This window comes from Falco peregrinus, chromosome 5 (genome assembly GCF_023634155.1).
Source record: "Falco peregrinus isolate bFalPer1 chromosome 5, bFalPer1.pri, whole genome shotgun sequence".
NCBI lineage: Eukaryota > Metazoa > Chordata > Aves > Falconiformes > Falconidae > Falco > Falco peregrinus.
In genome coordinates, this window is record NC_073725.1 from 9,494,361 (window position 1) to 9,518,253 (window position 23,893).

Sequence of the window (23,893 nt, forward strand, 5' to 3'; positions counted from 1 at the left end):
CAAACCGCTCAAATAAATTGTGAGAAATCAGAGAATGGGGGGATTGGGTTGGGTTGGAAAGAACCTTTAAAGATCATTAAGTTCAACGCCTCTGTCATGGGCAAGGACATCTTTCACCACATCAGCTTGTTCAAAGCCCCATCCAATTGGCCTTGAACACTTCCATTGATGGGGCATCCACAATTTCCCATGACAACCTATTCCAGTGGTTTACCAACCCCATAGCAAAAAAAAAATCTTTCAATTTAAACCTACCCTCTTTCAGTTTCAAAACACAGCCCCTTGTCCTGTCACTACAGGCCCCGGTAAAAAAAAAAAAACACCTCTGTCTTTCTTATGAGCTCTCTTTAAAGTATTGCATGGCCACAATAAGGTCCTCCCAGAGCCTTCTCTTCTCCAGGCTGAACAATCCCAGCTCTCTCAGCCTTTCTTCACAGGAGAGGTGTTCCACCTCTCTGATCCATTTCATGGCCCTCATCTGGACCCACTCAAGTATCTATGCCCTTCTTTTATTGAGGGCCTCAGAACTGGATGCTCTACTCCAGGTGGGGTCTCATGAAAGCAGAGCAGAGGGGGAGTGTCACCTCCCTCAACCTGCTGGCAATGCGGCTGTTTATGCAGCCTAGGATACGCTTGGGTTTTGGGGCTGCAAGCACACATTGCTGGCTTGTCTCCAGTTTTTTACCCGCCAGTGCCCCCAAGTCCTTCTCCACAGGGCTACTCTCAATCCATTCACCCCCAGCCCATATTGATATTGGGGATTGCCCCAGCCTAGGTGCAGGACCCTGCATTTGGCCATGTTGAACTTCATGAGTTCACATAGGCCCAATGAAAGCAATTCCAAAGCCAGGGCCAGGAATGCTGCTAAAATGTAAGTGAAAGATAACAAGAAAACTTCTGTTGATACCTAGGCTGAAACTTGCAGGACTTCCAGCTATAAGCTGCAAACATGTAGTCAACCGTCTTGCAGATATAAGATTAACAGAAGCCCGCTCTGTTATTTAACTTAAGTTTAGACAGAATATGTAAATATCTATAATGAAAACCAGGAAAGAATTTCAAAAACAGAGGATGTTACAAACAGTTAACAAAACATGGCCTTGGGAGAAGGGATAGGCACCTTAAATACATCAGGCTAAGAAGAACCAAATGGTTAATAACACCACAGAAAATTACTTGAACTATATGTGAACTATCCTAATTAGCATATTAAAAGATCCACCCTGGAGCAAAGAAAGCCCCCTACTAACAAAGCCCCCTCCCCACAGAACATGCATGGTGAAAAAACCAGAATGCTGTATCTTTAAATAGAGATGAGGCTTGTAAGAACCAATGAGAATTAAGTGTAACATAATTATAAACTGTTGAAAGTGTATAGTGTTTCACTACGTGTTAAGAAGTGCTGCTAGCTTTGTGGATTTACTACCTAGCACCCATCTCTGTGCAGATTTGCAATAAATGGTATCTCAGCTCCGTGCGTGAGACTGGCTTTTTGCACACCTGGTAAGGAACTCTCCGAGATGGCAAGCAGAGGCTAAACATTTTTAGAGGAGGTTACAAAGGGATTAAGGCTAGATTTAGTAGGATGTTCCTTAACAATGCATCAAGTCCAAAGAAGATAATGGCAATCATTCTGGAGACAACTGCTAGGTGCTGAGGCACTGCTTCCCAGCTGCCCTGCAGCCCCAAGGAAATGAACAGCCATGGAATCCCAGGCAGCCATGGGAAGGTTTCCGGGGGGGGGGGTTTGCAGGGACACCCATTTATACAAAGTCAGAACAGGAGCTCTTGTGACATAGAGCATAGGCTATACATGAGAACAGGTAGACAGACAGAGTATCCCTGGTGATCTGCATCCACCCTAAACTGATTTAAAACTGGAAAAAGACTGAGCTTATTTTCACCATGTCTCCTGAGCTGCGAACATTTCCTCTGCATCAGAGAATCAGAGCTTTACTGTTAATGCAAACAGAGCCCAGGGTGTAGATTAAGGATTTAAATGCATAGCAAATAAATCTGGCCAATTCAAAGAATTGAATATTTCATACTGATGTTGGTTCAATTCCTGTTTTGCAAGCACCAAATAAAAACATCTGCATTGCCAGGATTTTCTTGTGTTTGCTCATTCCTTAATCCCTCTTCTTCCCCTGCAGACTTAATTAAATGTCCCGGACAGTGATGAAAATGTTATTGTAATAAAGAATTCCTGAAGCCAAACATTATTTTTGTAATCTTCTCTATTTTGAAAAATATTCAACTAAACAGCAATAGAGATACAGACCATAAAGAAGAGTATAGCTATCTTACAGTTCAATTGCTGTGCTATGGAAAGGAAAAAAGCAAGCCAACCTCTCTGTATCTAGACACCTGTAGATGAGCAGCCATGCAAGGAATGTCCCCAGAAGCAATGATTCCCTCTGTCTTGACAAATTAACAGTTTTGTGCAGTACAGTTCTCCACTTGATAAAGGTCCTTCTCATGGAAATAACATTAAAAATCAGCGCAGTCTATATTTTTACTGCCAAGTTCTTCTACATAGGCAGTATTCCATTCTGATTCACATGCAACTGAGGCCATTGCATTGTCCCCTGACTATCCTCTTCTGGAAACAAAGCATTCTGACAGCACGTCGTCACTACTGAACTTTAAAGGATTTTATATGATGAGGAAAAATAGTCTTGTTACGCTCCTTTGCTCAGTGAGGTCAGAAAACATAAAAAAAACACCATTATGCAGACACATACCAAACCCCCTGGGTTTATTTTGTAAATTTCAGGCTGTTAATGTTTAGAAAAACCTAACATGTACTTCAGATTCCTCCTCCAGTCCTCACTATCAAAAGCTACATCTTACTCATAACATCCAGAAAATTGGCACATCATTTCTGCAGCACATTCCTCTCTTCTAGATAAAAAACTATCTGGGACAATAGCCTAAGGAAAAGATTTAAAAAATGTCTTCTGGCAGCTTTTTGACAGGTTTTCTCCACATTTCCTGGCATAACCCTTCCCAGAAATACTTGTCAGCAACCAGGTTTTCTACATTGTCCATGTCTATCAGCTGTCTGGCCACGAAGAAGACTGTGTTTCCCAAACAACCACCAAGCTACGCTATGAACAAGCTGACTCAGCGGTTAGCAGAGCCCCACAGCAAGACCAGAGCGAGGAGAAATGCAGCTCCCGGTGAAACAAGGCAGCCAAAGCTGCCCGCTACCCATACCTACAGACGCGAGCTTCACCTCCGTAAGCAGAGAGCGCAGCCTTTGTGCTGGCCTTGAAGCCGCGAGGACCTTGCACAGGCTGGTCTCCAGGAGGCAAGGAGCACTACGTGGGCACCCTAACCCATCCTAACCCACCCTGCCACCAGAGCCCTCACCCAGGGGCAACGCCGCTCCTACCTGCTCCTCCTTTCCCACATGGCAAACCTCTGCCAGGGGAAGGGGGAACACGAAGCCCTTAGCACTGCACCTGGGGCTATTGGCACAGGACACGCAAACAGGAAAAATCAGGGGACTGAACAAGGATTACTACAGATGGATCATGAGAAAGAGATGTTCGCGGAGTAACAGTTCATTTTCCATCCGTGTTTAGCACTGTTCTGACATTGCCGCTGCTGCTCCAAGTCAGACGTTTCTAGTCAAAACTGTAATTGTGTTTCTTTCAAAGGATGCTTCTTCGGGAAACTTTCCACTGGCAACAAGGGGAAGGTCAGGCTTTAATGCGGAGTTAGGATGAAGTTTTTCAAGCAGCATCCCTATTTCTGCATATGAGCATTTACTCAGATCTTCTACATTGTGGACTACTTTCACTATAGATTATGCTAGTAATGTCAAATTTCCTGGATTTGGTAAACTTTAAATTCTGTCTCTCAGGAGGCTGAAATATATAATTCTGGGAGCTTCAGAAATAAGAAAACCTGGTTTCTGATGCATATGTGCTTTGAAGATGATGTGCTTCGGAGACTATTAAAAAGATCTGAGTTTTTTCCTGTGGGACAGTCACTTAGGGCTGACACTGACGCTAAGCAAAATGAAGCATTTCCTCTTAGTCCAGGGAATCATATCAATATTTTCCTACAAGGTAATTAGCTCCTAGAGTTTGATGCTTTGTGAAATTTCTTTGCAGCCAAACATTGGCTTATGAACAGAAACACCACATACTCACATGCACATGCACTCATGGACCAGCATGTATCCAACACAGCTGCTACAGCTTTGTGCCTCTAAGAAATAGTTCTTAGAAGCACACAGACTTCAAGCTTCTCACTCTGCAGATGAATATGCAGAAGTATACCAAACGTTTGCTACATGATCTCAAACATTTTTCAGACTAGACAATTCAATTATTTTTCTATTCCTCTGCCCATCTTCAAATCATGTGTTAAAAAGCTACATAGGCATTGATTATAGACATAGTTTCTTTCATTCATAAAATTTAGCTATTTAAATCCCATACACTTGATTCATCTTCCTGTATCAGATAAACTTGCAACGAACTTGTGATTTTTCAGGGTCTACACCAGCAGGCTGTTCTCAGATTAAACAGCTGTGTTAAAATTTCTTTTTACTAAGACTTGAGGGTATCCATTTACTTCACAATTAAGAGCACAGCACCTACAAATGTTCAGCTAAACAGATTGTTAATTGGTATGTGTGCTTTAGCTTTCCTGTGTAAATAGAAAATGTTCCTCCTCAAACTGAATGGTTCAAAGGTTCACGTTATCTTCCTAGCATTTCTCAGGTTACTAACTTTTTTCTTTTTTCTCTCCTCAGTGTCCAGACATTTACTGACAAAGATTTTCACACCCTGTGTTATCTTTTCTATTCTCTGCTCTGCGGAAAGCTTTTGCCTCTGTAGAAATCAGTGCTGAAGGTTTTCTTCAGAGGTGGGAAGCAAAAACTGAGCTAGCATTAGAGCAAAATATTCCATAACAAAGAAAGCAATCTTACATCAGTAATAATCTTAAACAGAGCAGAAAAATGTTATGAAACACAAAACCTTACTGTTATTATTTGTGATACTTAAGATCAGTATTTGGTTTGGTTAGTTCTTGTGTATGTGCCTGAGATTCTCTCCATCAGTAAGTTACTTTTGCTTACACTTCTCTGAACATTTCTATCCAGTTAACCTGAATCCTCAAACTCCCTTGAGATTGTCTTTAGATAAAATTAAAAGCATAACTGCTTGATAAACGGGAGCATTCCTCTGTAAACTTACAATACAATGTCAGCACTTCCATAATCTGGTTTCTGCGTGGAATTTAATGTATCAGCTGTGAATAGCTTATGACCTGTTCCATAATGTGGGATTCATCTAACTAAATGCAGATGCAGCTGTGCCAGTCCCTCGTTACAAGTCTGCAGAGATGAACAGGAACCTTCAGGGTTCGCTTCACCTCATGCCAAAGTAGACGTATAGAGTGCTTACATTGCAACCTACCTTTGTGTATTTTTCTCCACTTAAAAAATGAGACATTGCTCATTTTTCTCCTCTACCTTTTGCAAAGAACCTTAGGCTGGTTAGCTCGGATGCCTATGCCTATCACAACCAAACTTTCAAGCTGAGTTAGGATGCCATAACCAGAGACCACTTCTGTTCTCTGAAACATGACTGAATTTTTACTCAAGTTTCTCTTTGATCATGCTCTTCTCAAGTAAAGGCTGTTGAAAAAGTGGCCAGTAAATGGCCAGAACTCTAGAATTCTTGGGAAGTAGCCTGGACATGCTGCCAAACTCATTAGTTCCTGTGGAATTGTGCAAAGGTCAAGAGGTCTTTAGAAATCCATTTCCTAAGACACAATCTATGACCTTGATGTATCAATCAAGGGTAAAGCTAATTTATTGCCAACACAAGAGAGAACACCCCGTTCAGTGTCCTTTTAACTGGCTACCTGCTTGACCCCAGTTTAGCCACAGAACATAAACGATTCTCCACAGACTCCATGTAGGATTGTCAATGAAACCAATTAATATAAAGTATTATCAACAGCTACAATCATTCCTAAGCATGCGTATTTACAAAGATCATTTTTTGGTTAAACACTTGTTTCTGTCTCACATTCACATACTTGAAGCCCTCATCAGATGTCCTGTTTAAAGTCTACTATGACTTGTGGGTTACCTTCTGCTGAGGCTGATCACGCTCAGCAGCAGCTGATGCGTCCTCAAAAGATTCATCAGCTTGGGAAGAGTTTCTGGAAACATACAGAACTTCTCAGCCAGCCTGCGTGTTTGGAGGATTAAGCAGTGCTGGCATATGAGCTAAACATAGCCGTGTTCAATAATGTACCGTTCAGACTGAAAATGGGAGCACTGAGGATGACGCTGCGCGTCAGCACACATGATGAGAAGGCAAAGATGATGAACAGCAAGGCAGGTGACAGCAGCACTGAGGACAGCATCCTCACACTTAGGACTGCCATACTCAGCAAAGGTGGACATGGCAGGCAGCCACACATCCCAGGAAGCAGCACTTTGCCAGGGAATGAACTTCAGGGTGCTGTTAGAAAGGGCTGTAAGTCTAACGCTTGAAGCCTTGGCTCAGTTTCCTGAAAAACTGAAGAGGCGAGGCATCTGTAAAGTCCAACCACAGTGTTTATACCAAACGATGTACTACGAAGAGGATGTTCGGGAATAACAGGGTTTTGATAGGAGTCTATTTTTACTTTCTTACTTCCAAATTAATATGAACACCTCTTCCCCTCAATAATTATAGCATAAAAGCAGGGTTTTTTTCAGACAAAAGAAACTGCAAATTTATTGAACAACACAAAATCAGCATTTATTAAAATTCATAATTCAAATTGCATTTGATTATGCAGAGTTAAACAATTAGCAAAACAATCTGAAGACTCTGAACTATGGAAAATTCTGAAAAAAAACCCCAGACATTCTAATAGACAGTACCTAAAAATTCAGCTGGCCTATTGCATTAAATACAAACAGTGATCACAAAGTAAAACTGGTAACCGCCCTGGAAAGCATACTAAATAAGTCTAAAGGTTTATCTATTTCACTATGATTTATCAGTAGCCTGGTTAAAACCAGCACTTTTTAAAACTCTGCTGCATACCTATATACACCTTAAAATCAGAAAAAGTTTCTTTTTAATAAAATTTTCCTTGTAATAAAAAAATTTCTTTGTAATAATAATTCTTTAACATACTGTTTCTGAGTATTTTAAGACTTGCAGCTTACAGTTTCTCTGATCCTCTATTAAAGCTCTGAACTGCTTGAATTTAAGACTACAAATATTTCTGAGAATTCGTTCATTTTAATTATTTTAAAGCAAAATGAAATTTGCTATTGATCATTACAAATTGCTTTAGAATGGGCATGTTCTTTTACAACTCTTAATTACTGTAATTAAGATTTCTGCACGTTAATTAGAATTGTTTTGGCATGGCATATTCCACCCCTCTATGTCGTCTCTCTCAAAATCTGTAAGCACACACACTCCCCCTTCCCCCATAGCTGGTATATGGAAATAAGGAAAAGAACTTTCTAGAGTACAGCCAAATTAAAACCAAGCTATATAACTCCATAAAGTAAAGATGAACATAAACCCAATTTAGACTTTTTTTTTTTTTTTAAATTTTTAGAACATTAAATATCTCAGCCAGAGACAGGAAATATTCATGACATATGTCAGTAAAATAATGAAAATACTTAAGAAGGAATGAGATTTCTATGATGATAGATAGTATGACTAAGTAAAAAAAAAAAATATTAAAGAGAAATCTAACCTTGTTTTAACTTAAGGCATGAGAAATAACATACCTTAACCTGAAAAAACCACACTGGATGAATAGCTCATATGCCAACTAATGTTAGTCGCTCCTACTTTAATTACCCTAACAGTTTTATCTTTTGTAGCCCCTCCAATTTGTATATTTTAAGTATTTCTCAGGAACTGTTGGAGATGGGATGTAGAACACCATCACTCTCAAGAGTTTCACTCTCTGAGCGTTGCAGTGAACTGTAAGTTAGCAAAACTCTGCACATCTTAAAATAGAGTGGGAAACACAAACCCTGGGACAGAATATGGACTGCAACTTTACTGCATGTCACTTGGGATCATATAATTTTTTCCCTTCTACATTACTTCTGACTAACACTCAGCTAGGCTGTAATTTATGGCCTACCAGTATGACTGAAAGAGCTATTTGGCCTTTGGTAAGGGAGAGGATATTCCAGGTTTAATTGAGTACATAAAATTCTACTTTGTGCCCTCTTGAGTGTTCCGTGGAAACTGTGGCTCGCTGAGGTGGACAGCAACTGTCAGGAGTGTACTTACTGCATTGAAGTTGGGGAAGAGATTGACGGCTGCGGCAGTGTCCAGAGGAAACGGAAGAAATGGTTTAATATCCAACGATGGCTGCAAAGGTGGAGCAGGAGGACGCACTAGGGCTGGAAGAGCAGGGCTCTGGCATGTACCACCTACATGTGGAAAGAGACAGAAGGCATTCAGCAAGTGCTATGATTACAGGATGGGGGGGGGAGGAAAACAAAGCCAACACAAAAAAATCAATACTAAAAAGCCAATATTGGATTAAACAAATACTTTTTAATTTGTCCACAAATTACTGCATCACTGAAAAAGAGCACAGCTGACTCAGTGCCTGTTGATTATAATTCTTTGCAAGTTTTTGCTTCAGGTATCAATCTATCATTACTTAAAATTAGCTAACAAACCATTTCTCTCCCTGGATTATCTGGAACAATAGTTCAGCACATGTCTGACTTCCCTTTAGGACTTCAGCTAGTCCCATTCTGCTATAATTTCAGTGTTTCATCCCAACCCTGTTGCTCAACCCTCCAAAGGCAAACTGCTCCAGAAGAAAAAGAACAAGTTGTATCATTTGCAGATTTGATTTTTCAATTAAACGTTTGGCCATGGAGCTTACAGCTTCAGAGCCAACCTAAACCTTGCAAACACAACATACCTTGCTGCCTCAACAGTTGATCAACACAAATCTACATTAAGAACAGTTTCAGCAGCCACTGAAATTCTGTTTACGGGAAGGTACCAATGAAGACTTTTTGCTTTTGCAAGGGGTGGAGCTGACTCAGACTCTGTGCAGCAGAAAGCTCCTCCCAGCTAACGCTCCCAACCGCCAGCTCTGTGGGAACATAATGCAAATTAAGAAATCCTCTTGCATACCAATAAGTCGCTACCTGTTTGCAGCGGACCCCATTTTACTTATTTGTTTGTCCCTTGCCACAGCCAGCTAAAAGCTGGAAGGATCCAAGCCTGTTCTTTGCTTCCAATGTCTCCTGTGTTTTGGTTGCACTCCAAAACATCAATTCCCTGTTAATTAAAGACTATTTGGATCCTAGGAAACTGTTAAAATATGCCACTGTTCTTCTAATCTGAGAGGCAGGCAACAGACTGTAAAAACCTGCTGGTAAGAGTCCAAGAAACATTTAAAAAAAAACATAAGGGGAGTTTTGCCCCACTCATTGAACAGAGACACAGGCAGACAAACAGAGGGAGAGATCCGAAATCGGTTTCTTTTTTTCCTTCTCATACATACAGACACTACATTAAGACAAGCTGCATACGTTCTTTAAGAGCTCAAATATACAGTAGTCAGAATGATATACAGAATCTTTCCATATTTGGCCAGCAAGTCTGCTAACAAGGTTTGCCATTGATTGCATCTAATTGAAGGCTAACAGCACAGGATTTAATTAACCAGTTGTAGCAGATCTTCCACGGTTCTGCTTCTAGGTATAAAATCAGCTGGAGCCAGATTTTCAAAGACAGTATTTTCTGCCAACTTTCATTGAAAGGAAAACATTACCCACTAGTAAACTAAAGGTATTGGATTAGGATTCACTCCAATTTCACACTAGTTTTTGCCCTAGAGTAACTGCCATTTTTTGAGTAATTTCTACATTTACTTGAGTGTATGGGTGTACCAAATCACTCTTCAAGTGCCTCAGCTAAGGATACGGGCGACTGAAAAGCAGAGGACAAGCAGCTCTGCTTTTCATAGCTCATCAGCATAGAATCATCAAGTATTTAGTGACTGCCATTGGTTTGGCAATTGCTACAATCGCTACATTCCCATGGAATTATTATTAAAAGAGTGTAAAAATAAATTTAGCAGGTCAGAACGACAATAGGGTAGCGTTGAACATGCCAGTCTTACCGCCCCTGAACAGGAAAGCCCCATGAAGATAGTTCTTTTAGATGCTGGAAACACTTATTTTTTCTCACATAAGGATTTTAGAGATCATGAAGGGAAGAAGTTACTCCTACTAATAAAAACCTTAGTAAGAAGTCTCCAGGTTGCACCCAGGATTGTAAAGAATCACACAGAAATGCCAAGGAGAGCATTTGCCTGGCAATAGCAAAGGCTCTGAAGCTGATAAAACATCCTAAAGCTCACAGATGCCAAAGGAAACTGGACTGAGAAATACCACCTACGCCTGGGGACCCAGCTCATCGAGCATATTATCCCAGTGCTACGGAGGAAAGCCTCGCAGGTTCGGATCGCATAGAGCAACAGCGTTGCCATCCCATACTCTTGTAGGATACCGTGCCACGAAGGATGAAATCTTTCTATTCTGTGATCCTTCCCTGTGGCATGACTAGGCACTCATGCACCTGCCGCTGACAGCCAGTGCTGTGCAGTCATCTGGGGACAAGAACATGCTTTAAATGGAAAAATTCATCCAGCTCTGCAGGACCTTGGCGGGGACTCGGAGCCTCTGGAACAGAGTTTAAAATCTACCACAATCCTGGCTACAGTGACACAGAAAATTGGTATGTTCAGGAGTGCAGCTGCTCTCCGTTTTTGCAATAGTATCAGGCATACCCCTTTATGATGGAGCATGTGATAGGTATTCATGAAGTTTGAGATTTTGCTTGAAATAAACATATAGAAAATTTATGGCAAAAATCAGCTTCTCTTTCCATTTAACACGTAAATTTTTCGTCTAGAATCAGCAGTGGAAAACCTGAAGCAATGGCAACCATTTTGTGACTCAGCTTAACTGAAAACCCTTTGGACAACATTTGGGAATGTCAATGTTAGCTAATCCATTAGCCAAGGGATGGAGAGGGGTAGAAGCCCACTGGGAAGAGTTCTTCGGAAGCACATACAGATAGTCTTACTGTAAAGGAAGCAATATGAAGGCAGAAATGGTGACAAAAGGAGAACACGAGAACTGAGAAAGCCAAACTGAAGGTAAAGAGAGGTGCACTAAAACTCATAAAGCAGAATTTACTTTGTAAGTAAGTGGTGCTATGTGTGACAACAGCACACTTCGAAAACTACTATAGCAAGACACAGGTCCCTTTTAGTTATCCCGTGTTACTAAATGCTGGATCAAGGTGAGGAACCATAAAGATTGCTTATGTCTGTTTTGGTGTTCTGCATGATGAGCTTCTACAGAAAGACCTCCATAGCTCTCCCTGTGCAAGTGCAAATGCTGATCAGTACCCAAAGAAGGCTCAATGTCAGCCTTTTTACAGACTTTCTACCAGCAAAGTCTAGAGTTCCACTTTGACCAATACAACGAGAATAACATCCCACACCACTGACAGGCTTTGTCCACAGTCTGTGCTTGATGCTTTACATTATCACTTGAAGTTCTCATACACATCCTTGCTAAAAATTAGCTGCATGCACGGCCTGACTTCCAGATGTTTGGGAGATGTAACAGTCCTCCCAAAATGTAGGGAAGTAGAGGTCTAAAGTTACGTTTTATGAGTAGTGTGCTAAAATTTCTTAACGTAGGAGGATAACAACATATTTACTAATTCCAGTGTTACAAGTTAGTGATAGTATAATGTCTTTCAAAAGAAGAGTCTTTGCAGCCCATTCAGATGACAAATGGGAGATGAATGTTCCAGATGTTCGAGAAATTCATGTCAACGTTTTAACGTTAATTTTCTTTGTAGGAAGAACAGGAATAATACAACTTAGAAGCTTAATTAGCTCAGCATTTTAACCAAGATTGAAGTAATCATTCGTTTCTTCAATTTTCAGGCAATTTAAAATACAAGCAAGATAATCTCTTGGCCAGAGGCACTGGCAATACATCCAAGGTAAGCATGAGCAAACGAGTTTGAAGAAAAGCTTGCTACAAACCTTTGCCCCTTCCTATATCTCACTGAGACAGTTTGTGAGAACTCCCCCAGTGTCAATCAAACCATGGACTTTTACACATGAATGCACTTTTGCATCTCCAGCTGGGGGCAGACAACTTGCCCTATCACTAGATAATCTGTTTTGCAATACAGCATCACACTCTGAGCACAGCCAGCCTATGTGGTACAAAGCCACACACACGATGTAAGGTTCATGCTCTTTGTGGCACAGCTTACTCAAGCGGTTCTCCTTCAGAAACCACGGGTGATATGAACTTTCACTACAACACTTTTCTTGCCTGTACCATGAACCAAGGGAAGACAACAAAAACATTCAGATGAAAAGATGGTTCCTGCAGGTTCAGTCTTAAACTGTCCATTCCATAAGGAATTGTCACATTTTATTCATTTTGAGTTGAAATGCGAATAAATACTATGTGTTGTTCCTCCCCCCCGCCTGGTTTTGACTTCAGAGACCATGTTTCACTACAGAATTGAAAACAATTTAAAATGAGAAGCCATTCAGAAAAGAAGAAACCAGTTTTCTTTAAAAATGCTAAAGTTGTGACCTTATACTACAGATACTTTTATCAATTCTTTACAAAAAATTAACACCTTCTGGGGAAAATTTGTGTTTTCAACGTAACAGCATCTTCTGATAAGAAAGTCTTGCATGCAAATTTTTGTGCTCCTTTCACCTGAAATATCCCTCAGGTCAGTGCTAATAAAGAGTATAAATAGCTGTAAGTACCACCCCTAAAGTTTGATTTAAGAGAGGCACAAAGACTGAAAATACACAAAGGAAACAAAAGCAAACAGTCTTAGAGTAAACAGGCATCATAGAAGAGGGTGGTTGTTTTTTTTTTTTTTTTTTTTACACACAGGATAATAACTAACAAGTTTCCTTAAGATCCCTGTCCCTCAGGTCCCCTAACAAACAGCTCAGCAATTTGGCAACTACATAATGCTGCATTTTGTGACTTGGCTATAGCGAAAGAGATGCTGCATCTTCTCCTGCATAGCCTTTCTTCATGCACGCTCTCATTTCCAATCCTTTAAATTCAACTGCAGGTTTAGTTTCCAGAAAAAGAATCACCAGATCTATTATCTAATAGCCTCTCCTATGGAAATATCAAGCCCAAATTTTGCAGACACAAACAGTGTAAATATTTTTTTGCAGGGCATTTGGAACATGGAGGTATGTAAACTGGGCAGGAACTCTAAACTAATACCCCATTAATCTAAATCTTCTGCAGTTCTTCCATCTCTAACTATTACCACCATAAACACTTGAGTGAAAAAGCAAATCTCTGCAGAATTCTATTTTCATTCCTTCATTACTCTGCAATTCTTTCCTTCTTGGCCACGTTTACAGCCATTTTCAATACATCAGACAGCCTAAACTAATGTTCAATTTCCCTTCCATCCTGCAATCTGAGTTTGTTTTCAGTATTATAACTTGGTTTCTCCAAGATATGGATATTCCCAAATTTTCTACCCCATCTCGTGCCTCTCCCAGTATTTCCATGACAGCTTATTTGAGGTTAACACAATACACATATTCTGCCTTGGCAGAAGCTGAGAGAACCTTTCAGCTGGTATGACTCAGTGGAGTAGATGGGAATGTACCACTGGTTTCCAACTTAAAAGTTAAGTTCTAGGTAACTTAGAAATGTAACTTCAAAAAGTATCATTAATATTTTTTATATAGGATCCTAACACCTGACAGTTCACAGCCAGTAAGCATTACAATATATCCTAGAGCCAAAAGAGGATTATTTTTTACTAGAAAATTTTCAGGAAAACTAACTGGCTATTTTAAAGTAGAAAAGTGAAGGGGTATGTGGGGAGCTCATGTTCTGTCTTATAAACGCTAAGAACTTCCATTTGGATAACTCATTGTCAGCTAGAACTTTAGTTCATTATGAATTTAATTTGCCAGTGGGCCAAAGAAAAGTGTATCTGAAAGGATCTTCTTCAAAAAGACAATAAAGACATAAGCAATTAAAAACAATAGTCTAGCCATGACAAATAATGAACTTGCTTTACCTAAAATATTAGCTATCACATTTAGGTCTTCAGACAATCAGATAAAATGGGAATTAAAGAAATCTAAAGACAAAAGAATAACCTTCTCTAGGAGATAACAATGTGACGTGAATTGTAGATGTCGCTTTTAGGAATTAGCTTAATGTAATTTGTCATGACCTCTACTCACTAGGGTACTCCCTTTCATCACTGTATGATAGTCTTTATTTTTGCAACAGATACGTTTAAAACCAGCAGTTTTTACAAAAAGTAAGTTCAGTTCCATAGTTAGTACCAGTGACCTAATCTGACATGGCAAAATAAACTTCCCCTAATCAACAAACTACTTACTAATAGTTATTACACTCCTCAAGTGACTAAAATATGAACTCAGCATATGGAAAATTATTTAACACTCAACCTGTACCTTCTATGTGCATAAACAGATACACTTTTAAGTATTTAATTTTAATAGGCTACATATTCTTCCATATGGACTGAAAGGACATATGTGTGAACAAATAACATGATGCCTGTTGAGACTGTATTGCTCAGAAAATCTATCTTTGGACCATTTGTGTTAGAACTCTGTTCCTTTTAAGTTTTTGTTGTTGTTTTGTGTGTGTGTAGTTTGTGTCTTGGTTTTTTTCCTCCTTTTTTAAGAAGGGAAAATGAGGATGCAGGTTTTGACTCCTGCATCACAGACTTTTTTTTGGAGAGCGCTTTCATTATATAATAATTTAAAAAATATTCTAAAAATGAAGATACCCACATTTAAATACAATATTGTTTCATATAATCCCTCTTAGTTTCAGCATGAAAAATAAAACCCCCAACTGTGTTAAATATTTGACATCCACTAGAAAACAACCCTCAAAATGGAGTTCCAACCACACCAGCCCAAATCCCGCTGACTCTCCTGAGACAACTGGAGGATCAAGTACACTGTGTGGCAGTACAAGCATTCCTTTCATAGGTTTTGCTGTTAGTAATGTTAACAGTGGACAGTCACTTTGAAGAGGATGAATGCAACGCCGTCTCAGCTGTGGAGATCTGAGAGCAATTGATTTTTCAGTTCACTGGCCAAACCAAAAAATAAAGACAATTGGTCGGGGGGGTATCGTTGTGTCAACTGAAACACTTCTTTCACCCAAAATGAAATCCTATAGTTTGTACTTGGGTACTTTACTGGTTTTATTATTTAAATATTAGCAAACACAACTTAAAACTACTAATTACAAAAATATTTTCAAGTATTTTCTAATCCCTTTCCCTTTTTTCCTCCCTTCCCCCCTCCCCTCCCCTCCTTTTTTACAAAACAAAAAAAGTAAAACTCTTCCAGTTTGGCATGAATCAGTACCCACTATTTATTTAGAGGGTGGATTTTTCAGCACATACACTATTCACCTGGAAAGTTTGAATCAGCTCTAGTCATCTGCTGCTATTCAAAGTATTATTTTGTCTAGAGACAATATTTATTCTGTGATTCCTGCAAAGTGAGCTGTTTTAGAAAAATAATTTTTTTATTAGTATTATTATTAGTTGTAGAAGCCTGCAGTTATGCATCATACTGGGGTTTTTAAGTGTCTTTTCTTTCACACTTATTAGCATTTTGAAAAACATACAATCATATATAATGATACAAAAGTTTTGCTTGAAAAATGTACCTTTCTGTACACCTAAAGGAGTAGATTTCTCTTTTCATTGTGAGAATCCGGAGAAACTCCTATTACAGTGCTGGACTAGAAAAATAGAGCGACAACTTTGCACGAATACTCTGGTATCTATTATCTCCTTTCGCTATTATCCTTACTTTTAGTAAACAAGCTCAGGTTCCTCCTCCCTTCTTGCTACCTTCTTCCCTTCTGTTCCTCTGCCATTATCCTTCTGCATTAGCAGACACGTGGGTCCAGGTAACAGACAATTAAGTCCCATCTGTCTGAACAGGGTCAAAGTGCACAGCACTCTGCAGACCTTACCCACCTCAGGCCACGAGGACTTTAATGTTACAGCCTCCATAAACCACAGAAAGTATCATCCTTTCCCCCAAATATCTAGGAAATGCTATGGCTCACAGGAGACATTAATTTTTTTTTCTTTCTTTTTTTTGTTAAATAAAACCTACTGAAAAACCACAATCTCAACTTCATTACTTAACACTGTCTAGCAATGAATTCCAGTACCTCACTACAGGCTACTTCTATGGATTATAAATTGGACAAGAGCAGCCACTAAGCTTTTCATTTCAGCAACATGACCCACCTAATTGAGCTCTTCGGAATCCTTTGAAGTTTTATTCCAGTTGGTCAGACAAATTTGGATGATTTTTTTCCCTATTGGAAGCTGTTGGATCACTGAAAATTAAATGATCCAAAATGATTGTTCCCCTTTCTGTAAAGTTCTGGCTGTTTCTAGTAGAAGGAAACAATAAGAAATTGTGCAATTTGGCCATGTTGCTTATTGCCAGCTGCCTATACCAAGCACCAGCGATGCCAGCTATCAGGGAATCAGAAAGCCCAAGACTGCAGCATCATGTCTTTGGAGAAGACAAGCAAATAAAACGCCCATGAATCTCAGCTCTCCTCATTGAGAATGGAGGAGCTTTTCACTTCCATTTGCTTTAAAAAACAAAACCAAATATTAAATACTCAGCAGCCTTATTTTTCTCAGTTACCAATTCTGATATTAATTCTCTGGACATTTCTACCCAGCAAGATTATCTCCATTTATCCCCATTTTTCAGCTAGGAACCTAGGACAGACAGTGTAAGTCACCTGCTCACAAGTCACGCGGTAATCTGTGGCAGGGCAAAGCACTGAGCCCTAGGTCCCTAAATTTAGTGCTCTGAGCACTGCAATATCCTTCCCTGGTTTTAGTCTAGTAGTGACCTGATCGCACTTTCACTCAGACGTCAGTCATCTCACGATAGCGAAGACAATGTCCAAACTTGTTCTTCCCTCCCAGCCATGAATGCCAGAGGGGAGAAGAGTGAACTGGTAAGTCTGCACCAATAACTCTCTACACTTGGCAAACTATGTATTCCCAGCTCTACTCTGCAGCTCCTTCTCCTACTGCTCATGTTTTATAAAACTTAAGAAAGTGAATCCAAGGAAGCAAAGATCCTGCCTTGCCTAAGTGAGCTAGAAATACATATAGACATTCCTACCACCGAGCAGTAATGCCAGCCCAGAAAAGTTTGTCTGGGTATCAAGGGAAAAACAGCTTTCCCCTTTCTTCTCATGACCGTAAAGGTCTTCATCTTGGCTGTAGCTATTCCCACATACAGCAGCTACCCACAGTATGATCTCCAGCCTGCACTAAAAAGATGTACAGACTCAGACTAAGGTGCATTTGAGGTGTGTGGGAAGCATGGGTATTTTCAGAGGAGCACTACAACCATGAAGTTAGAGGAAGGGCACAGGGTTACAAATGTGCACTTTCCCAAAATGGCACGTACAGTGTTTCTCTACAGCTTTCAGCAGACAAGGAAACTCTGTGACAGTGCCAGACAGACCGCACCATTATTGTCCGGTGCATCATGGATGTCTCCTAACTCATGGGTGAGAGTAGGTCGTTGCTAGCCTCTACTGGAGGGCTACTAGACCTTAACAGATCTAACCAGCTACAGGCCCAGCAAAAATGTTACAAATTAAATTCATTTAAGCATTGAATATCAGGGAAGAAGTGGCTGAAGGGCATTAGGACTTATCACAAAATGTGCTCCCCTGGGGTCACCATCTCCCAATAGATTCAAAAAACCACAAAGATTCAACGCCTCCCACCCCCCAATAAATAAATAAAGCAAAAATACAAGCATCAGCTAAGTATTATAAAAATTAATGTAATTTTAAAGCTTTACACTTTTTGACATTTAAAAAGTCTTTGACCTGGCACATTCTACCGTTGGATTTTTCTGATGTTTTTATAAAGGTCGTGTTTATGGTATAATGAGCACAGATTTCCAGGGGTTATTAATCAGAAGAACACTGTATTGCAAACAGATTTTCAAAGATTTTTTCATTTTTATGACGAATATATTAGCAATTTTAAAAGCACCATTTTTCAAAAGCATGCTTGGTAAAGAAATAATGATTAACTTCTGATGTCTTTAAATGAAACAAGCATACAACTGAGACAAATATACAACTAATATGAAATGGACACACTTTGCTAGTAAACTCTACGATGACAGTGCTATGCAGTCGTGCCTCTTCTGTTTAGCACTGGGAAAGATTAACTTCACCAGGTTTTATTAATAATTCACTGGAAACAGTTTTTACGCATTTTTGACTGCATAGAGCAAGAGTAAGTGGAACATAATGCCAACAGTTATTGCATGTTTTCAGAGCATCACTTCACTATCCTGCTAGCTGTCATACCTCTGCTGTTTTACTGAGTAACAGGCAGATCGACTTGGGAAGTGACCGAGTTATGAGAAGATGGCAGAATAGGAGCCAAAGGAGTAATATCTGCCCGGACCAAAACCAGCTCCACAGAGAGAGAAGGGAAGGAGGGAGAGAGGTACATAGAGAAAAGTGTGACAGGATGCCTGTGGTTATGTAGATCCACTTGGCTGCTGGACAGGCGGCACACTGCAATGGACACTGTAATACCTCTGTGAATCTATGCCCGTCTTGCATGGACTGGGCCAAGATTCCCCCCGGATTAACCTCGCATGTTTTGTGCACGTAGGACTGCCTGTATATACATACATTAAAAAAAAATAATAATGCATACTTGCTGAAATAAACCCACATTTTTCATTTTCCTTTCCCATGCATAAAGATGGAAATGCTTACATAACCCATCAGAAACTATTACAGTCCCAGAATTTTTGATTCACAAAAACCCCACAGATATGTTTAAAACTGTCAGGTTTATAGTCTTTCACAGGTAGGCAAAAGAGCAAGTGGAATCGTTTCTTGTTGAACATTGAAAAAGTAGAGTGGAACCAAAAGCACAGGATTTAAATATGGATAATGAGCACAGCCACAGCAGACAGAAGTGAGTTTTAAAGAACCAGCTCCTGGACATAAAGCACTCTTCAGTTTCTGCTGGCTTGAAAGATACTTGTTAAATTATACACCATGTCATCATTTTTCCTATATGTATTCCTAAATCAAAAATACTTCAAGTTATTTGACTAAGGAACGTTTCCCACCAATGGGGGAAACATTTCATTCAGAGTGGGAAATAAGGTATCTGACATTCCTACAGAAAAGTAAACCAAACAAGCAAACATGAATATCTTTCATACTATTCTTTTTCAGGATGTAAAGCCAGAAAAAAACTATTACATCATGTGGCCTGATTGTCTCTAAACCTCAATCCATTACTTGTCATAAAAATTCTACTATACTTTAATGAAACTAAACTAGTTCAGCCCTCAGGAGATGGAGTTGTTTGTGCAAAAAAACCCAAGAGCCTGAGGCTCTATCTGGGACCAAGACTTTCTGGAAAAAGCAGCTGATGAAAAATTGAAGTTATCCTAGCAGGCAACCCATGCTTTGTATTGAAAAGCAAAGAAAAACCAGATGGTTCTTGGCAGTCTGCTGTCCCCACAGACACAGGGGAAGAGAGGGATAATGTTTAGTTAACTGTTAAGTTGGAACCTTACTGGAATAGAATTTTATGCCACCTCAGAGCACACAGGCACTGTGTCCATCAATGACTAATCTCAGGATTTTCATCTGCAGGCAATTAAAAAAGAAAGAAAAAACAAACAAACAAAAAAAAGAGAGACCAAAAAAAAGCCAATTGCACTCTGGGGAGAAAAAGAGATAAAAGATTTTTCTAAGTACCACCTGAATACTTGAAGATTAGATTAGAATCATCCCCTACAGTATTAAGCAGTTGAGGTCAGCTTACATCACATTGTCTTATGGAAATGTGAAATCAGATGTTGCTTTTTTGCCCCGTTGCCCCTGTGAAGGTTAACTGCAGTGACTACAATATAGCACATCGGAACAGAGCATGTACAGTACCAATATAGCGTGAAGAGATGAGTAACTTAATTCAACAGAAATTTGCAGATCATCACCAATTTTCTTACAACCTTTGCTTTGCTGTACCAATCAACACATCAGCCGTTCTTTATTTGTCTGACAAAAACTAGGGATGCAAATGATTAGCAGTTCTGGATTGCAGTATGGAGTTTTGAGTTCAGCAAAGGGTCACCCACGAAAGGAGAGTAGGTGCTGATAAGGCATAAAACCCTCAAGATGATGTTAAAGGCAAGGAGTTTGCATCAAATTTGGGAGGGAGAAAAGTGGAGAGGAAAGAAAGGGAAGCTAAGGGGAAGTAAGATGGCAGCAGGCAGAACAAGAATGGAAATAAAAGAATGGGATGTTGGAAATCAATGGGAGAAATTTGAACCTTGGCCAGAATCAATTAAACAGATGTTTTATGGAAATTCTATATCCAGGCACAGATTTAGTTTTAATAAAGTTTAAATAGGACATGTTATAACATACTTAAAAAGTAATAGCTGTATTGTATCTAGAAAATACTATCATTGCCAAAAACTATTTATTGCACTCACACACTGCTTTTGTACAATTCAAATGACTTTTCTTTTTTATTTTATTTTTAAACAGAGATAAATATGTGCCATTTGATATGCTGGGAAACAGTTTCTAGGTTATAATTCACATCATATTCTGACGAATAAATGTTTTTATTTCCTTCCAAAAACTGTGGCATTGTGCTTGCATAGACAGAGTTACAGTCAAGAAAACAGATATTCCATAAACTAGTAAGTCTGTATATTCAAAACAGTGTAAGCAAAAAAACACACCATGATGCAATGTAACAGATAAAGATATATAAGGAAGTTTTATTAGGACTCAGGAAAATCAACATTTTCTTCACATCTATGACAAACGTCACATGAACATATTTTATATAATGTTCTGCAAGAGTACTGGTCCCTACATACTAATGCTGTGGAGCTAGAGTTGAATCCAACTCCCTACAAATCAGAGCAGGGAAGACTGTCAAAGATGATAACGAAAGGTGATCCTGCAAATGTCTTATGGTATAATGAGCTCCTTCCAGTGTCTTTGGTGGCAGAGACATCAAAATCTGGTCCTGGGTGAGGCTCCATGAAAATTCACATTTGAGTAACACTTTGAGTTGCCAAAAAAAAAAAAAAAAAAAAAAAAAAAGAAAAAGAAAAAAATAAAGAAGCACAAATATCAAAGGCACAAGGGCTTGAAATAACAGTTTGACTAACTCTCCGAACATTTAAATGCTCCACTGCACAAGCAGGCTACCTTCATTCTCACTAAGAGATCCCAGCCATGACCCTTCTGCAGCAGAGAATAACAAGACAAAACAGACTATCTTGGATTCGCTTTTATAAAGCTGCCTCTTTGTTCTCCGTCATAGAGGACCAGTTTGAAACCATGTTTTATGCCAGTAAGAAATAAGAACCCCATCTCCCTTGAATCAGGCTTTGGTGTTGCACATGCCCCTGCAATGACAGTCACAGACAACTAATCGTAACTATTCTTCTGTGGCATTTTGGCTTACGCTTTGCTTCAAGCTGCCACTGCTTGTGAATAGCAAAGGGAGAGAAAACACTGTCAAACAGAACTTTATTCTGTGTTGCAAAGTTCCATCAGAATTTGCCTTCTCTGCAGATCTATACGTAAGCTACACTCTCACACCTACTTATTATGGAAGCAAATCCTCATAAATGTTTCAAAAATTGAGAGAAGTTAAGCTCTGTATTTTAGTTAAAGGCTCATATTGAAGCCTGCTCTGTAAGCCCCCAACGCCTCAGGGAAATGTCCCAGGAGTTGGGCTGTTGACTAACTGGGGACACTTGCACAATAATGTCTTTTTTGGAGCAGTTTAGATTTGTGTAAATGTTTATTCACTTCATGAAAGAATTTAGCCTGGGTTTCCAGCAGCCCACAAAAATCCCTTGAGCACAGGGCTAGTGTCTTTCTGGGAAAGTGAATACATTCCTTTTCAGTGGAGAAGTTCTAACAAAATGGCTATTTATAAAGAAGGGCTATGGAAACTTCAGTTTTGGCAAGCTTACACCTGATGGAGCTGATTTAGGCAAATGCTTTGAGAGCTGGAATATGCAGCAGTTAGTGGGTTGACTGTCCTTCTCTTGATACTTGCGAAAACGCTGGCAGGTCCGTCTTTTGTACTCTATGCAAAACAGGCCCATAATTTAAAAAAAGGTTTTCAAGTAAGGAAAATTATTTCCTGTCATTTTATATAGGTGGGGGGAAAGCACCACTACTTTTGCAGACAAGACACAAAGGACAAAAGAAATTTTTGTCCTATTTTCCAGAAACACAGACATGTCAGGCCCAATTTATCTAAATCATGACATGTTGGATGCTCCAGGCTGCATCCACAGAAACAGATAAAGGCTTGTCCTCCACGGATTTAATGAATGGGAATCCCTGCCACTGGCTAATATAAATTGTGCTTGTTGGTGGGTAATTCTATTGATTATAATCCAGTTATATTTACACATGTAGACATGAGAGTTTTCCGTAAGGTAGCATAAACTACTGGCCAAAAAATACAAACCTAACCCAACAATATATTCATATTTCTTTAAGCTATATGAAATCGGTTATGATTTTTTAGCTTTTCTGCATCCTATCTAGATGTTCTTTAAGAGCATTTTACTATCTTGTGACATAAAATTATTCTATGATAAATACATGTTATTGTTCACCCCATTCAGATTTTTTTCGTCACCCGAAAACCCAAATAAAATCTTTGTAGGTTTTGACACAGATTTTTGTCATAAAGTTTCCCAAGTTGACCACACAGCTTGTAGCTGTAAAACAGAAGTCTGCAGGACAGTTTCTCGTGTATCTTTGGTTACCATTTTATACAGCAGAATTTCTAGAAGAATAAAAACAAAACAAAAAAAACCAAACCAAAACACACACACACACACACACACACACACCCCGTAGTGCTATAAAAAGTGGCAAAGAATGGTCTGCATACTGATTTGAAGTTTCCACTGCTGGCTAGGGATGGCAAGACATGGTGGAAAGGACAAATACTATTAATCTGCATTTTCAGATAAGTCAGGAACAGTCTGAAATCCTCTAAAGAAAAAGGACTATGATAAGAGCTGAAGTAATAGCACCTTTCCTGGCCTGCTGCTCAGGCAGCCTGGCTATGTTCTGATCCTCTATCAAGGATTCTTAAAATGTTAAGGGTCCCTGCCCCAGGAACAAAACATAGGAGATACAAAACATCTAAATACTGTTTTAGGGAGCTCCCTTCTTGTTCATGCAATCACTGTGCTCAGAATATTTACTTACAGAGTTATTAACATTTCACTTTGTGTGCATCACAAATTCTGGTTAGACATTTACCGGTTTTGACTTCACAGTTATTCATGGTCTAAAATTCAGTATTTCTTGAAATAATTGTAAATATATCTAGAACTAAACATGACCCACCTCAATTACTTGAGTTCATTCCATTCAGAGGATAATCTTTCGCCTAACTCATTACTAAGGTGCTCGAAAAAATGAAGCCTTGGGCATAGCACACTAAAACTGTCACTCCACCGCAAAAAGAAAAAGTCTCAGTTGACATGTTTCATTTTTAAGCCTCTCTCTGCTAGAAAGACAAAACAAAACACAAGAACTAACTTTTTTCTGCTGTGTGATACAGTTATTTGAGAGATACTAAAGCCAATGTGTTGGTTTTTTTTGAAAGGCATTGTTCCCAGGCCTTGTAACCATGACACAATAGAATACAGCACCAAG

General features: G+C 39.3%; 1 protein-coding gene across 2 annotated transcripts in view; it reads right to left on the minus strand.

The window, feature by feature from the left end:
* The window catches only part of ZNF385D (zinc finger protein 385D), a 436,566-nt gene that overhangs the window by 128,290 nt on the left and 284,383 nt on the right, over nucleotides 1-23,893 (minus strand). For both annotated transcript variants that reach the window (XM_055806625.1, XM_027782780.2), the window contains one exon: nucleotides 8,295-8,437. In XM_055806625.1, coding sequence (XP_055662600.1) covers nucleotides 8,295-8,437 — 143 coding nt within the window. The remainder of the gene's footprint in view (nucleotides 1-8,294; nucleotides 8,438-23,893) is intronic.